Source organism: Protomyctophum parallelum (genome assembly GCF_964188405.1).
Source record: "Protomyctophum parallelum genome assembly, chromosome: 18".
NCBI classification, from domain to species: domain Eukaryota; kingdom Metazoa; phylum Chordata; class Actinopteri; order Myctophiformes; family Myctophidae; genus Protomyctophum; species Protomyctophum parallelum.
In genome coordinates this window covers 23049341-23065724 of record NC_139716.1, presented here as the reverse complement: position 1 = coordinate 23065724, position 16384 = coordinate 23049341, and the positions used below count along the sequence as shown (strand labels likewise).

Genomic DNA, 16384 nt, shown 5'->3' with positions numbered 1-16384 from the left:
ATAGTTCCACACTCACTCCAGAGGGCCACTATAGTTCCGCACTCGCTCCAGAGGGTCACTATAGTTACACACTAGCTCCAGAGGGCCACTATAGTTCCACACTAGCTCCAGAGGGCCACTATAGTTCCGCACTCGCTCCAGAGGGCCACTATAGTTCCACACTAGCTCCAGAGGGCCACTATATATTTCCACACTCACTCCAGAGGGCCACTATAGTTCCACACTCACTCCAGAGGGCCACTATATTTCCACACTCACTCCAGAGGGCCACTATAGTTCCACACTCACTCCAGAGGGCCACTATATATTTCCACACTCACTCCAGAGGGCCACTATAGTTCCACACTCACTCCAGAGGGCCACTATATTTCCACACTCGCTCCAGAGGGCCACTATAGTTCCACACTCGCTCCAGAGGACCACTATATATTTCCACTCACTCCAGAGGGCCACTGTATTTCCACACTCACTCCAGAGGGCCACTATAGTTCCACACTCACTCCAGAGGGCCACAATATTTCCACATTGCATATTTCATAGCAAAAGTAGCTAATCTGAACAAGCTCAAAACGCGTCACAATGAGACATTTTGAGCTTGTAAAAAACGAAAATACATTGCATGGATGCAACTGGGACGTATCCTCAGTGATGAGGGGATCGGGATTTCGGGTCTCGTGAATATAGGCTACCCTACCCCTCACTCGGGTAACCCAGCCGGGGTGATCAAGTCCTGACTTACGTCCCAGTGGCTACCCTCGATCAGTCCCACTAGGTCAAGACCAGGGCCACACAATCCGTTGGAACCACTCCGGAACTACTATGCAGGGACTGAGAGGTACAATTCTGGCATTGTAGATCAGCTAGTTTAGCTAATATTTGAATTGCAATGTTTTTCTATTTTTGAGGTCCAATGTTTGTTTTGTAAACGCATTGACAATGAAGGGAAAGTAATTTACGTCATATTGTCTCTTTATTGTTAATGGCATTTAATGTTTGTGTTTGCACCGTTTGTTTTACATCAACATTACATCACCTAATCAGTTAGGCTTTAATATATTAGCGCCCCTCACTTCACACAGGTGTGATTTTTTAATTGGAAAAGTTTCCTTTTAATTGAATTTCAAATGCATTTAGTTAGTTATGAACTAAATACAAATGCAATGGACATAAAAAAGAGACAATTCTAATACCATTCAGCTAATATGGCCTGAATAAAGTGAGTCATGTTTGGAATTGTAACCGCTGAACTAAAGAATATATCTTTATTCGGCTATTAACCTGCGGGCCGCATCAAGTGAAGGTGGGGGCGGCATGTGGCCCCCAGTTGCCCATGTATGTTTTTTTTGTCTTTGGTATGACCCGGCCGGGGATCGAAACCCGACCTCCCAGTTTCAGGGCGGACACTCTAACCATAAGGCCACTGACTGGTGAGAGAGGCTCTTCCCAGACTTGTACCATCTTGTGCTTTATCTGATTTGCTTACCCATATAACCGACTAGTGGCAGGTCTAGGACAGGTGAAAAGGCAGCCAGCATAACCAAGCCCTTGTGTGAGTGTGTGTGACGCATGACGTTGTTATGAGTCACAGGCAGTATATCTATCAACAGTATATTGTGTGCATCCTTCATAAACTTCCCCCAGAAGAACTGCAAAAAAAGCAACATATAACATGAAACATAGAAGGCAGCCAGGTGTAGCCAACGACAAACGATGCGTTTCACCCACTGCAGCGAAACCATCAGGTGAGGTCTTCCTTGCACAACGTTAAGTTCTTCCAATGCCACAGCTAGGATCAGGCTTGTTGCCAGTTTCACTATAGCCTCTGAAAACAAACAAATGTTAAGTGAAACGTGTGCATTAGAGACCTGCGGGTGAGCTTTTTTTGTCATCCAAATCCGCGTGTGCATATTTATAATCCACCCGCATTAATCAATTATTCAAATTCATAAATCCTGATTGCGAGGTTTTTCCGAGATTGTGTGCGTTTTAAAAGCTATAAGCCTATAGATAAATGGCATTAATTTATTCCCTGCATTATTTCACCCGCGGTTAATCCAATATTAATTTATAATATACTCTAATGACCCAAATCCATCCTAAACTGTGGTTAACCGCAGCAACCGCGGCTAAATCCGCCATCCGCAGGTCTCTAGTGTGCATTGTCACAGATCATACATTAAGCACAGTGAGAAACATGTCAACACGCTTGTCTCGTCTACGAGAAGCAGAAACAATAACGGCGTCGTGGTTTTTTTGGACTGTCTTTTTTAATTGAAATCGGAACTTTATCTCACCCATACAAAATAAAAAGAATGTTAAAAGTTTTACAATACAGTGTCAATTTCAACTGCCCTACATTTCATATCACAACAGACATTACATGTGGGGGGGGGGGGGGATCTCTCTTGCTTTTCTTCAATGCATACATTTAAAACAATCTAAACCAAAGGGTCGGGTTGGGACAAAACAGTTTTTAAAAAGGTAGACCACACCAATGCAACTCATTGAAACTCAATGAGTTGCATTGGTGTGTTTTACCTTAAAACCGGTTTTGTCCCAACCCGACCCTTTGGTGTGAGAGGGGGAAAGAATATATAGAAAAATCATGAGACATTTATTCAAAATAGTGGGGTGGGGGGTGGCCTAAATAGGCCAAGAAGCTTACAAATTATAATGGACCGACTGGGGCAGATGCTTAGGGGGGGGGGGGAGGTTACACAACTTTAAAAACAAAGTTCTGGTCCAAAGGTCACATCGTGTGTTCGGACAGGTATGGCCTTTTTTTTAACAAAAGGGACTCACCTTGGCAATACAAATAACAGTTCTTCTAAACGCGAGTGAGAGAGCAGCTATGTGTTTTAACCGACAGCTTTACAATGAACAAAAACATAATTACCTGGTTCATCTGCATGCTCGCTAATGTGGTTTGTCTTATGAGGATTCATTTGTAAAAATAAAACGTAAAATTTTAATGTAAAGTAATTCACAAACGGTGCTGTTGCCTAACCTATAGTAAAAATATGATATAACACCTGCTTCCTTTACACATGTCACAGCCTATACAATTTATACCAGAAAGCTGCGACAAAGCCAGGAAGTAAGACTGATCGATAATCTGCACAACAGTACTTTGAAAGCAAAGATTCATACACTGATTTCTTTTTTCCGGAGAGGATGACGTACTGTTCCCTTCAGCTTCAAGTGACGACCACTTTCATATAAATACTTCATAAGCCATTGAAGCCGTGAAACTCATCTTGAGACGTTTTCCGTTGCATGATCGAAGAAGGCTATAAAAGGCTTAAACTATCATGAATTCATACCAACCTGAGGGTTTGAGTGTCGAGGTGTGTGATATGCATCTTTCAACAACCATGAATGTCCATTATTATACTGACAAAACGAGAGAGAGAAACCAATGTGCAAAGCAGAAACCTACAAGTTAAACACAAAAAAACCCTATTCCTTTCTGGGGGTGTGTGTGGGTGGTGGCAACTTTGCGAGAAAAAACACTGACGAATCCCATTTTGTTTGTAGTCCAAATTGAATGACTGACATCTTTTAAAAAAACACCCCCGGTTGGATTCTTTCTTTGCTCTAGCATAAAATAAGGAGTTCTGTTCTTTTTTTTTCTTTTTAAAAATAAAAAGGGAAAATTAAAACACATAACATGATACAACCAGTTCTAACATCATCATCATCATCATCGTCATCATCCGTGGCAGCATGTCGTTATACTGCCTGCCTGGTGTGTCTGTGGGGCTCCTCTGTCAACGTGGGCTGTTAATCAAAAGTCTTTCCCTATCCCCCAACGCAGAGCAGCAGCCCACCTTAAGAGCAACTTAAGAAAAAAGGAAAATAAAAAAGGTAAAAGAGACGTGCTTGGTGGTGGTGGGAGCTAAGAGTCATAGTCCTCGTCGTCGTCATCCTCCTCGTCTTTGTGCGGCGCAGTGGTGGGAGGCGGTGGCGGGACACCCATCATGGAGGGGTGAGGGGCGAAGGAAGTCAGAGGGGGCATGGCGGTGATGCCCCCGTCGCTCTGGGCCTGTGGCGGGGGGTCGCCATCGGGCACCATGTTGCCTATGTGTGGGTACGACGCCGGGTACTGGGAGGGCACCTTGTCCGGGCTGTGGGTGACAAGAGAGCAGAGAGAGGTGGATCACATTCACACAGTTCCAAGTCTGTTTTGTGATGGATTCATGATCATTCTCAACCAGGCCGGGGCAGAGAATCTTGTACATAGACAGACACACACACACACACACACACGCACGGCGGGGCTTTTCAGAGTAAAATCTGCCTCATCTGCTGGGCACTCTCTAACGCCTTTATTCTGAAAAATTCCCAGGCAAAAGAAAAAGTGTTAAAAATTTACCCAAGTAGAACATCAAGCAGGTCTCAGGTGATTAGTTATGTGAAGTCTACATGCATTCCCACCAGTGTTGATTTCGTCGACTAATACTATGATGAAAAATGTTTGTCGACTACCTTTTTTCACTGACGAAAACTAAATGGAAACTACATGAAAACTAAGCTATGATGTTAGGAAGGGACTAGTGGACAAAATATCCAGTATAAGTTAAAACAGCCAGTGCGGGAATCGGTTTTCTACCTGGTTCGAATCCCAACGGTCCGGTGCGGGACACGTAGCGCATGTTTTTATTGATTACTTTCAATCGTTTTTGTACACACCCGGACAATACATCAAGCAGACCTGATTCACCGCACAGCCCTCGTGATACACGATACACAGCGACAGACACGTACATAGATGGATAAATAATGACAACGCGTCTTTGCATCATTCCATCTGTCCGCCTGGTGCCTACCCTATCCGCCATAATCATAATCTTCATAAAAAACAAAACAAAACAAAAAAACAGTAGTAACGTAGCCCCGATATGTTCCCATATGCTCATTCTTTAGCTCATACAAAAGCCAATTACCGACGAAAGGTAAATGGGATCAATGTGTACTTTTCCCTCGTAAAAGTAGACATTTAGGGCTTTCATTCGGTGTATAGAATGTATAGGATTCTTTTGTGTTTATTTTATTTTATCATTAACTGCCTGTCAACGTCTGACATATAACAGCTCCTAACTCGGCATTCTGTTCAAGAAGAGCCCGCTACTACATAAGCAGGTGTTACATAAAGGTAATTATCTCCAGAATGGAAGATGTTTTTTTTTTTAAATTGGAGTGGACAAATTAAGCTTTCTTTTGAGGTATGCGGTGTGCTTCTCGCAATAAGAGAACATTTGCTGTCGGCCTAGGAAAAGGTTTGTCGTCTAATGATATCATCGTAACATAGCTGGTAATCAGTTAATCAGAATCGTTAGCAAGCTTTGTGTTAAAGACACAAGTCAGGCCCAGGCCGTAGCGTAACGGTCTGGGCACCGGACTGGTGATCCAGTCGCGGTGTGCCGCGGGTTCGACTCCCGGACCCGACACGGCCTTTACCGCATGTCATCCCCCCATCTCTCTCCCGTTTCCTGTCAGCCTACTTTCTATCCCTTAAAAAATCAATAAAGGCGTAAGCCGCAAAAAAATATCTTAAAAAAAAAGAAAAAAAAGACACAAGTCATTTTACACTTTGTTGCATGCTGAAAATAGACCTACAAACAATGTATCGCAGTGTAAAAATCTGCCACTACAACCAAAATACATTTTAGTCAACTAAATCAGCAGTAGATTTAGTCAAATAAAATCTTATATTTAGTAGACTAAAACTAGACATAAAAATGTTCTGTCAAAATCAACACTGATTCCCACCTGTGGAACCTGTTCGCTGCCTGCAGGTTTGTGCTCGACTGCGAGCCGTCCTCCTCCTCTTCTGTCTCACTGTCTTCGGAGTCGTCCTGTTTCCACGGCAACAAGGACAAAAGTGAGAAACGAGCAACAAGTATCGGAGCTGTTGTGTTATCTCACACACACACTTTCTTCCCCGGTACCCCGCCAATTTAATGACATTGTGCGTGCACGGGACGAGCAAGCTACAAGCTCCCAACACACGTTGAGAGCTTGCAGATCTGCCGTTTTCAAAACAATTGCAATACATTTTGATAACTGAAGTGGGACTTTCTGCATAATGAGTAGTTTTACTTTTGGTACTTTTAAAGTACAATTTGACGCCAATACTTTCATTCTATATTGTGGTATTGGTAAGTTTTACTTAAGTTAAAAATGTTAAGTACTTCTACTTCCACCACACCCACCTCTTGCTCCGACTCTGTGCCCGATTGCTTCTTGTCCTTGCCTTTGGAGCCCGCTCCTCCGTTCTTGCGACCACTCCCTGGCTTTCTACCTCTGGGGACAAGAGTATGACAACACAATAAGTCAGTGGTTCTCAACCAGTGGTCCTTGAGGGGGTTCCAGGTGGTCCCCATGCAGCGAAATGATGGAGAGTTGGTAACCAAATGGACCCTTTATAGATCTTTAACTCTTGAGCGTAAAATTAAACCAAATGGACCCGTATGGGTCCATTTGGTTTCTCAAGAGTTATATGATTCTCCATTACATAATTTACAACTTACAAGAATTCTACAAAATTAGAAGAATTGTTATTTTTATCAACGTTTGCCTGTTCTCGCTCCTAGGGCACCACATCAATCAATACAGCATGGAATTGTGGACTAAATCTTATCCAACGATAACAGAATATTCTTTAGTTTTGGGTCTGGAAGGCTAAATGTCATCAAATGGTGGTTCCGTGGCTCAAATGCTGAATGAATAATGGGCCTTGATAAGAAAAGTGTTAAGTGAAATAAATGAAATAAAAAAACGAGCATTCCGACTGTGGCCGTGTTTTAGGGAAGTCTATACACACATGGCCACAGATGTCAAAACCACCGATCCGGCATGTCTTAAACGATAATGTTATTGCTCATTAGACGACTAGTGCCATATTTTTTCTGCTGAGCAGGCCTCGGTGGAGTCAGCTAAAGTTAACTTTTCTTTTCTATTATAGCTGATGGTTTTGTCAAGGTAATTGGTTTATAATTACACTTTCTAACATTGTTTATGCGGTTTATGATTTCCTGGCTTAACCCATAAAACCCATGAAAGCAATTGTGTCATTTATCAGATACACATGAGCGTGTAGATCTGCTTACAAATCTTTATCAAAGTATATATCTTTTTTAAGTAAACATTTTTTAACTAAAATCTTTGCTCCTGGGTAATAAAGGTGTGTGGTTCCTTGGCATTCTGCACCTGCGTGGGACCTTCTCTGCTGCTCCTGCCTCTGCGTGGTTCTCCTCTCCCTCTCCCTGCATGTCCGGCACCGTCGCTACCAACTCCTTCAGAAAGTCAAACTGCTGTTCCAGCTCTATACATTGCTTCCTGCAATGAAAGGTGTAAAGTTGTAAACACACACACACACACACACATTACTGTGCCATATCTTTTTATTTTTTCTTGTTCCGAGTTTTGGACACTTTCTGAGTCTGCTAATTACTGTATATTCCTATTTTGCTGCACACAAAATCATGAAGTGCCCAAAACACTCACTTACAAAGCACTAAACAACCTGGCTCCCCCATACCTCTGCTCTCCTCAAACGTCATGTTGCCCCGATACCATTTTCTCAGACAGAGTACAAGTACTTAATTTTTTGTACTCGCCGATGCCGAGTACCAATATGAGTACTTTATTTTGGTCGAGTAACCACCTATGTTACCCCCTTTTTCTCATAGATGCAGATGGATCTCCGATCTAAACTTGTCAGTTGTCTTGTCATTTATGCTTGTAGATCAGCTGTTTTTGGCAATTTGCTGGGTCAGACTTGCTCCCGTTGCATTCATTCAGCCAAGTGTCAATTGGATGTTTTGGTACTCGGGTCAAAGTATGTGGGCCGGTTCCGAGTACGAGTACTTGAGGGTGGTATCGGCCCGACTCGAGTAACCAATACCAGTATGGGAAACAATATAATACAATATAAGTTTGAGATATTATCATTATCTGGCAAAAGGTGTTAACTTAACACTCCGATTGCCCAGGATTATTTATTAATTAAGTCATAGCGCCCAAGCGATTTATAGCAACGGAGCACTTTTACCGACGGACCGGAAGTTATACCGCATGTGGCTAGAGCAGCTAAATGTAGCCAAAACACTAAGGGTGATCGACAACAACAATGATTAAATCTAACGCGACTAGCGACTGGACAGCGGGGGGCCGTCTAACACAGGATCTTTTCTTAGAATTGGACGGGTTGATTTAGATCGCGAGTTATTAAAGTTTTAAGATTTTCGTTGTCGTCGGCTAAACAAGGGGGGAACATTTTCGATGACGTCCCGCTTTTGTGCAACATCGAGGATTGCGCAACAGGCGGATCCTAGGCTGTGGAGCGGTTTTCATATCAATAAACTTCGTCTTTTGGATAAAACGTCGTCCTGGGCACTGGGTGTTACTAATAGAAAGGATGGTGAACTTCGTCCTGGGCGATTGGGGTGTTGAGGAATGGCACTGTGTGTGTGCAATTTGGCAAGTGTGCAACTGTTTGAGCAAAAACTCAGGCTTATTAAAAGGTGATACACACACTCCAAAAGACAGACAGACTTACAGGTGTGATGTTGTCATTGTCTTAGCATTCCGAGACTGTGTGACATGACAGGCCTTGGTGAGGAGAGAATCCAGGAAGAGTTCCAGTGCTCGTGCTTCAGTTTAAATTAAGGATAATAATGTTTTCTTTCTTCAAACTGCTAATAAAAGTATTGATTCAATCAATCAATGCCTATGTTCAATTTACCCTGCTGTCCCACCTGTTCGGTTGTTCCCCCGTAGGTCCGTAGTTCTCAATACAATAAAGTGTTTTAATCCACCGTCTCTGAATATTTCCGCCATCTTGGATATTTCCTCATCTCCCCAAATGAGTGCAACTGCGCAACACTGACCTCCAGGGGCGCTGTTGCGCAGTTGCACTCATTTGGGGAGACAAGGACATATCCAATATGGCGGAAAGATTCCGAGACAGAATGGATTAAAACTACGGACCTACGGGTTTCAAACGCTTTGCGCAAAGTAATCAAACAGTTGGGGCAGCAGGGTAAGCTTACAGTATACAGGGTACGGTTTTGCATTTGTTCATGTTCAGAGCTATTCTGAGGCACAGGGTGCACTCACCACCATGGGGCAAGTTAGCCCCTCTCGGGACCCCCATAAAGGTTTCTGACATTTGGATGTTTACGTCTTTACGGAGGGTCCCTTCCCATCTCTGCCACGCTAAATGGTATACAGATGTACATACCTTCGGAAATGGCCGTGCGGTGCTTTTTTGATGGGGGTGAGATGTTTCAAAAGAAGCATATATCGGCAATAGGAGACAACGAAAATGTCAGAGAATTTTCATTTGGCACAGAAGCCGTTAAGTTGACTGTTTTGGCAGCTCTGAAATTCTCTCTTACTTCCTTCCTTGACTTCCTTATTAACATCCCATTGTACCGCCTCCCGCACCAGGGCAGGGTGGTCGGTGCGATTTTTTTAAATTTGATTGAAATATTTATTAACAGTTTGCAGAATTACAGTACATTTCAAGCACAAACTCAATACAAAGACTGTTAACTGTGAGTGGACGACCCAATTAAGCATTACACTTGTTTACAACAGGGTCCACATTGTTCAATTCATCAGTAACGTAGGGACGCGCAGCTAGCCAGTCGGGAAGTCAAAAAGGAAGGAAGAGAGAATTTCAGAGCTGCCAAAACGGTCAAACGAAAAACGGCTTCTGCGCCAAATGAAAATTCTCTGACGTTTCCGTTGTCTCCCATTGCCTATATATGATTATTTTGAAACATCTCATCCCCAAGCAGGGCTCGACAGTGCGACTAGGTACTCGCATATGCGACTAAAAATAGCATTGTGCGAGTTGTGAAATGAAACTTGTAGCACGTGTGCGACTACAACATTTGACCGTGCAAATACTATGGGCACGTTCGAAAATACCACACCGGAGCACACTCGCCTATTAGTTTGCATTGCAGTGCGCTCATTGCGTTATTTCCGAACGCGCCCATAATGTTGTGTTGCAGTGTTGCTTAATATAATGCTGCCATTGAATGCAGCTCCACTCAGTGGATCACGTGATTTGTTTTCAGCCGATGCCCATTGGTTGAACCAATGGCATCAGCTGAAAACAAATCACGTGATTCACCGGTGAGCGGAAGCCGGGTGGAAACACAAACTTTTAGCAGTTCGAGGCATAGAGCCTTAGCATAGAGCGTGTGATGGATTAGCACTCTGTGCTGTGTGTCAGTTGTTCCCTCGCAGACAGCACAGAGCGTCAGAGTGAACGCAGCATGATAGCGTCCCCGACACGTTGAATACTAAACTTATTTGTAAAGTTTGAACGCCAACTTTTAACCAAACGCGGGAGAAACACTGTGCACGACTGCACGCACAAATAAAGAGTGCACGCGCGCACGCACATGACAGATTATTATCGATCAAAACAATCCTTAGCGTTGTTTACAAAAGCATGTGTTGCACAGCATGAATGATAATAGTAATCACCGACCTGGCTGGATAAATATCAGTGGTCCATCCATTGTGTGACCTGCTTAACGAGCAACGGTAGTCGGTAGTCAGCCGAGTAAATTACCAGTTTAGTAAATTAATAGTCTACTGTAGCTGTGTGTCAGATGTTCTTTCTAAAGCAGTCAAAGCTATATAGATAATAATTTAATTACATTTAATTAATATATCTATCTGCATAAAAAACAAATAGTCTATCAGCATAAAAACAAATTGGTTATATAGATTATATAAAAATAAACATAAAAATGATATCCTGATGAATATCAATATTTTGATAATTGCTGAAAAGATATTGTGATATAATATTTTGCCATATTGCCCGTCCCTACCTCATATCACTTTATTAAAGAAAAATCACACCTGGGTGAAGTGAGGGACACTCTTATCATCATACATCATCGTACATCAGAATACCTAGCTGTGATTGGTTTAATAGCTGATTTGCTCGTTTGCAATATGACGTACATTTTCCTTTCAATGTCAATGGCATCTAATGTTTTGATGTTTAATCCACATATTTAGTGGAATTTTGACCGAATTTCTCCGTTCATTGCCAATGGCAAATATTGAGACGTGTGTGGACAGGATTTAGTGGACATTTGACCTGAATTCCCCTTTCATTGTCAATGGCAAATCATGAGATGTGTGGGGACTAAAGCTATGTATACATAGGAGGGGCTAGCGCCCCTCAAAAACACATTATTTGATAACTTTTCATCATGCTCCTAAAATAATTTGTGTGCTACTAGATTTTTCAACTTAGTCGCACACGTGCTACTTGGAAAAATGCTAAGCGTCATGCCCTGTCCCCAAGGTATGTACATCTGTATACCATTTAGCGTGGGAGAGATGGGAAGATGTAAACATCCAAATGCCAGAAACCCTTACGGGGGTCCCGAGAGGGGCTAGGGGCAAGTACGCTTAGATTGAAAGTATCAGAATAGATAAATACATCTACGAGAGTCTAAATATTAAGCTAGTACCACTGCACAAAAATAAAGGGAGACCCATCATCGAAAAGTGCAATAATAATAATAATAATACAAATAATAATAATATAAACCTCATACTCTACAATATGCTGTCCTGCTACTGGCCTAAAAACACAATAATACCAACGTTTTATCAGACACTGTTGCATCAGTGAAGATATGTATGAGAACAGTATCACAAACAAGACTCACTGGAGCTTTAAAATCGTTTTAAGATGTGAAGGATACATATGATGACGGGTACAGCAGCAGCCACTTTTCCTATTTCTTCATCGGTCTGCATAATCTTCTTAATCCTTGCCTGTAATGAGAAACATTTTAGAGAGACAGACACAACCATCTCTCTGTGTGTGTGTGTGTGTGTGTGTGTGTGTGTGTGTGTGTGTGTATATGTATATATATATATAAAGTAAACAGGCCATAACTAACTGAGTGTATAGCTTATTGCAATGCGTGCAACACAACTGGTTGCAATACAAGTGTATCAGTGTGACTGTAGCACAACACTGATTTATTGCATTGCCCACAAAAGGTCATGTTAGTCAGTGTATATGTCAGTGCAACTGACAGCTCAACACCAGGCTAACCAGCTAACGTGCACTTTCACTTAATATAGCTCCAACTGACTTGCTTAAAACACAATATCGGCTAACCGTATCGGTTCACATAATCCCGACACAAGCTCATGTTTCATGACTGGTGTTGGCTGTCACACTGAAAGGCATCAGTCATTAATTTAACATGTATAATAAATAATACCTCTGGACCAGTTAGCATGCTAGGCTAACTCCCACTCATGGGAGAGAGCAGCAGCCAGCTAGCCCATTAGCTTGCTAGCATCAGTGATTGATGTGTGAGCAGCAAACTGTTAACACTCACCGGAGGGAACCTGGCGTTGTATTTCTTTTTCTTGCTGGGCATTGTTACGTCACCCCGGGCGGCTAACTTTAAAATAATAATAATAATAAACAAAGTCTCCTTCACAACAAGTCGCCTCCACCAGCAACCACGCACACAACAACAGCACAGATATTAGCTGCAAATGCTAAGCTAAGCTAGCTCCTTAGCTTAGTGCCTGCGTCGTCAAACGTCACTCTCCTCGCGCCCCTCCCCTCCTCATCGGCGTTACGCGGACATCGGTGACCCGTCGATATCTGTTACGTTCGGGGTCGCTGTTTTTAATTGATTTAAAGACCGATTTAACGTCTTTATTAACCATAATGGGATCCTATTTTATCACTGGAAAGATTTGCCTCCAGGATGGAACCTACTAACCTAATTGCTCCCGATGTGCTAGTGGCAGCGTCTAGTGAGCTAATCTAGTGAGCTAATTTAAGACTTACGGTGGACGATCTCTTCAAAATAAGAGTACCCTCTATAGTATTGAAAAAAAGTTTAATTTGCACATTAAAACTACAAATTAAGCATTTAAATGATGCTATATGATGCTATAAGACACACATTATGTTTCTGTGTAAGAATAAGTAATTAAATCCTTATAATAATAATAATAAAGTTATCTAAATGGATAAATGCTATTCACTGGAGTGCATGGACTTTATAAAGTGGACACTGGACAAAAGACGGCTCCGCAAGGCAACTATCTGGACATACCCACGCGTTCGGGGAGATGTCCTATACCACACCCCACTCTCCGCTAAGCGGGAGAGGTGTAAAATTCACAGTAGCAGACCTTCTACTGGGGTCAAGGCTGACAAAAAGTACCGTTTCCGGACCCAGAATGGACACTGGACAAAAGACGGCTCCGCGAGGCAACTATCTGGACATACCCACGCGTTCGGGGAGATGTCCTGTACCACACCCCACTCTCCGCTAAGCGGGAGAGGTGTAAAATTCACAGCAGCAGACCTTCTACTGTGGTCAACGCTGAAAAAAGTACCGTTTCCGGACCCAGAATGGACACTGGACAAAGAGGCCTCCGCGAGGCAACTATCTGGACATACCCACACGTTCGGGGAGATGTCCTCTACCACACCACACTCTCCGCTAAGCGGGAGAGGTGTAAAATTCACAGCAGCAGACCTTCTACTGGGGTCAATGCTGACAAAAAGTACCGTTTCCGGACCCAGAATGGACACTGGACAAAGAGGCCTCCGCGAGGCAACTATCTGGACATACCCACACGTTCGGGGAGATGTCCTCTACCACACCACACTCTCCGCTAAGCGGGAGAGGTGTAAAATTCACAGCAGCAGACCTTCTACTGGGGTCAAGGCTGACAAAAAGTACCGTTTCCGGACCCAGAATGGACACTGGACAAAAGACGGCTCCGCGAGGCAACTATCTGGACATACCCACGCGTTCGGGGAGATGTCCTGTACCACACCCCACTCTCCGCTAAGCGGGAGAGGTGTAAAATTCACAGCAGCAGACCTTCTACTGGGGTCAATGCTGACAAAAAGTACCGTTTCCGGACCCAGAATGGACACTGGACAAAGAGGCCTCCGCGAGGCAACTATCTGGACATACCCACACGTTCGGGGAGATGTCCTCTACCACACCACACTCTCCGCTAAGCGGGAGAGGTGTAAAATTCACAGCAGCAGACCTTCTACTGGGGTCAAGGCTGACAAAAAGTACCGTTTCTGGACCCAGAATGGACACTGGACAAAAGACGGCTCCGCGAGGCAACTATCTGGACATACCCACGCGTTCGGGGAGATGTCCTGTACCACACCCCACTCTCCGCTAAGCGGGAGAGGTGTAAAATTCACAGCAGCAGACCTTCTACTGTGGTCAACGCTGAAAAAAGTAACGTTTCCGGACCCAGAATGGACACTGGACAAAGAGGCCTCCGCGAGGCAACTATCTGGACATACCCACGCGTTCGGGGAGATGTCCTCTACCACACCCCACTCTCCGCTAAGCGAGAGAGGTGTAAAATTCACAGCAGCAGACCTTCTACTGTGGTCAACGCTGAAAAAAGTAACGTTTCCGGACCCAGAATGGACACTGGACAAAGAGGCCTCCGCGAGGCAACTATCTGGACATACCCACGCGTTCGGGGAGATGTCCTCTACCTCTACCACACCACACTCTCCGCTAAGCGGGAGAGGTGTAAAATTCACAGCAGCAGACCTTCTACTGGGGTCAATGCTGACAAAAAGTACCGTTTCCGGACCCAGAATGGACACTGGACAAAGAGGCCTCCGCGAGGCAACTATCTGGACATACCCACGTGTTCGGGGAGATGTCCTCTACCACACCCCACTCTCCGCTAAGCGAGAGAGGTGTAAAATTCACAGCAGCAGACCTTCTACTGGGGTCAACGCTCAAAAAAGTGCTGTGCCTTGGGGCATTGACATGAAATCACTTTCTCTACGCAAGCTAAGTCAGGTCAAGGAGTTACCTCTAGCTTTGGAATGGGTGTCACTTGTGTGCGTTGATTGCATCTGTCTGTGCATTTATGCATTTGTTTGTCCTGACGAAACTTGATTATTTCTCGACTGTTTATTTTCTCGTATGACACGACATAGAAACTACTTGTGACTACTGTCTTTGTGTGCTGTCGAGCGGATGTTCTTTGCATCAGCTCAAAGGTATAGCCTGCTGTGTCATTCGATTCATTTGTCCAGATATGCCATTTATGATCTTTAAGGATGTACAATGACGCATATGGTGGCCTGTCGAAAAATACACACATACTGGTCAAAGCATACTCATTTTGGTGGTACAGACAGGATAAATTGAACGTTTTTGGAATTTTTGTGCCAGCTCTTAACAGGAGAAGTAAGGTCTGTGGGCTGTTAATTACTTCATATGTTGATAAGCTCTTTTCCTGCTGACATGTTTCACATTGTTCAGATTGAGCAGGTAATATTTGTGCAATAGTGTCTAAGATGCCTTTTTGTGACACGTCAAGTGGCTGCACTATGAATTGTGACATGTTCTTTGTAGATGGTAAGGCCTTGTCACCACATTGAGTACAACTATACAGACTAAGACTTTTCAGGCAAAGCAGGTCATCTCCAAGGAAAGGAGACCGAAGTGTGTATTCTACAAAGCTGTTTAATATGGTGCATACTTCTGTCCTAGAACATTTCTGAGACACTAATGACACTGATGTGTTGGCTAGATTGAATTTCTCAAGTTTCCGTCTAAATGTTGAGTCCTGCGCTGCTGCTTCTTCAAGCCGTGTGTGACATTTTTTGATAGCAGATGTCTGTTGTAGAAATTGGTAATGGTATAGCTTCACACATATTGTCATTTAGACTTTCATTGCATAAAACCACATCATCATCATCTTCTTCCAAATTGTCCTCCGTTATTGTTCTGTTAATTGCTTTCAACTGTCCAGGCACAGAATGTACAGATGTCTGTATGTTTTGCTTGAACAACTGTGTGGACACCACACATACTCAACCAAACTACTAGTTTGTGTATAAAATCTAATGGGTCATTGTGCATTCCTAAGGCCAAGTAAGATGCTATTCACTAGTTGTTGAGTGACACCACAGATTGTTTTGCAATCAAATGTGTGACCTTGATTTTGAAAAAACGCTTGAATGAGAGCTGCTAAATTCCCCGGCATAGATGACAACTGAACCATCGAAGTAGGTGTCAATGGTTTCAATTTATCTTGTACTACTTGTAGATGCAGCATACCCACGCGTTCGGGGAGATGTCCTGTACCACACCCCACTCTCCGCTAAGTGGGAGAGGTGTAAAATTCACGGCAGCAGACCTTCTACTGAGGTCAACGCTCAAAAAAGTGCTGTGCCTTGGGGCATTGACAATTATTTAATTAACGAATTAAATAACCTTATTTTATTCTGAAGGCAACCGGATGTCTTAAATTAGCTAGCTCTCAGACAGGAAGTTCTAAATTAGCTCATAAG

The 16384-nt window shown here is 43.3% G+C and overlaps 2 protein-coding genes across 2 annotated transcripts in view; both read right to left on the bottom strand.

Moving 5' to 3' along the window:
• The window catches only part of rela (v-rel avian reticuloendotheliosis viral oncogene homolog A), a 285280-nt gene that overhangs the window by 226303 nt on the left and 42593 nt on the right, over positions 1–16384 (bottom strand). The gene's annotated exons all lie outside the window — the stretch shown is intronic.
• drap1 (DR1-associated protein 1 (negative cofactor 2 alpha)) lies at positions 2278–12610 on the bottom strand. Its single transcript, XM_083789068.1, has 7 exons — positions 12405–12610; positions 11754–11826; positions 8564–8657; positions 7213–7341; positions 6216–6306; positions 5773–5858; positions 2278–4127 (listed from the first exon to the last, which is right to left on the bottom strand). The coding sequence occupies exons 1-7, from the start codon at positions 12444–12446 to the stop codon at positions 3899–3901; spliced, it is 744 nt and encodes a 247-aa protein (XP_083645194.1). The 5' UTR covers positions 12447–12610; the 3' UTR covers positions 2278–3898.

Excerpts from the sequence above, each read along its gene's own strand:
- drap1 (XM_083789068.1), bottom strand. The coding sequence starts at position 12,446 with ATGCCCAGCAAGAAAAAGAAATACAACGCCAGGTTCCCTCCG. Across the intron at positions 8,658-11,753 it reads TGCTGTACCCGTCATCATAT|CACGAGCACTGGAACTCTTC; the intron begins GTATCCTTCACA and ends TTTAAACTGAAG. Across the intron at positions 4,128-5,772 it reads GCAGCGAACAGGTTCCACAG|CCCGGACAAGGTGCCCTCCC; the intron begins GTGGGAATCAGT and ends TGTCACCCACAG.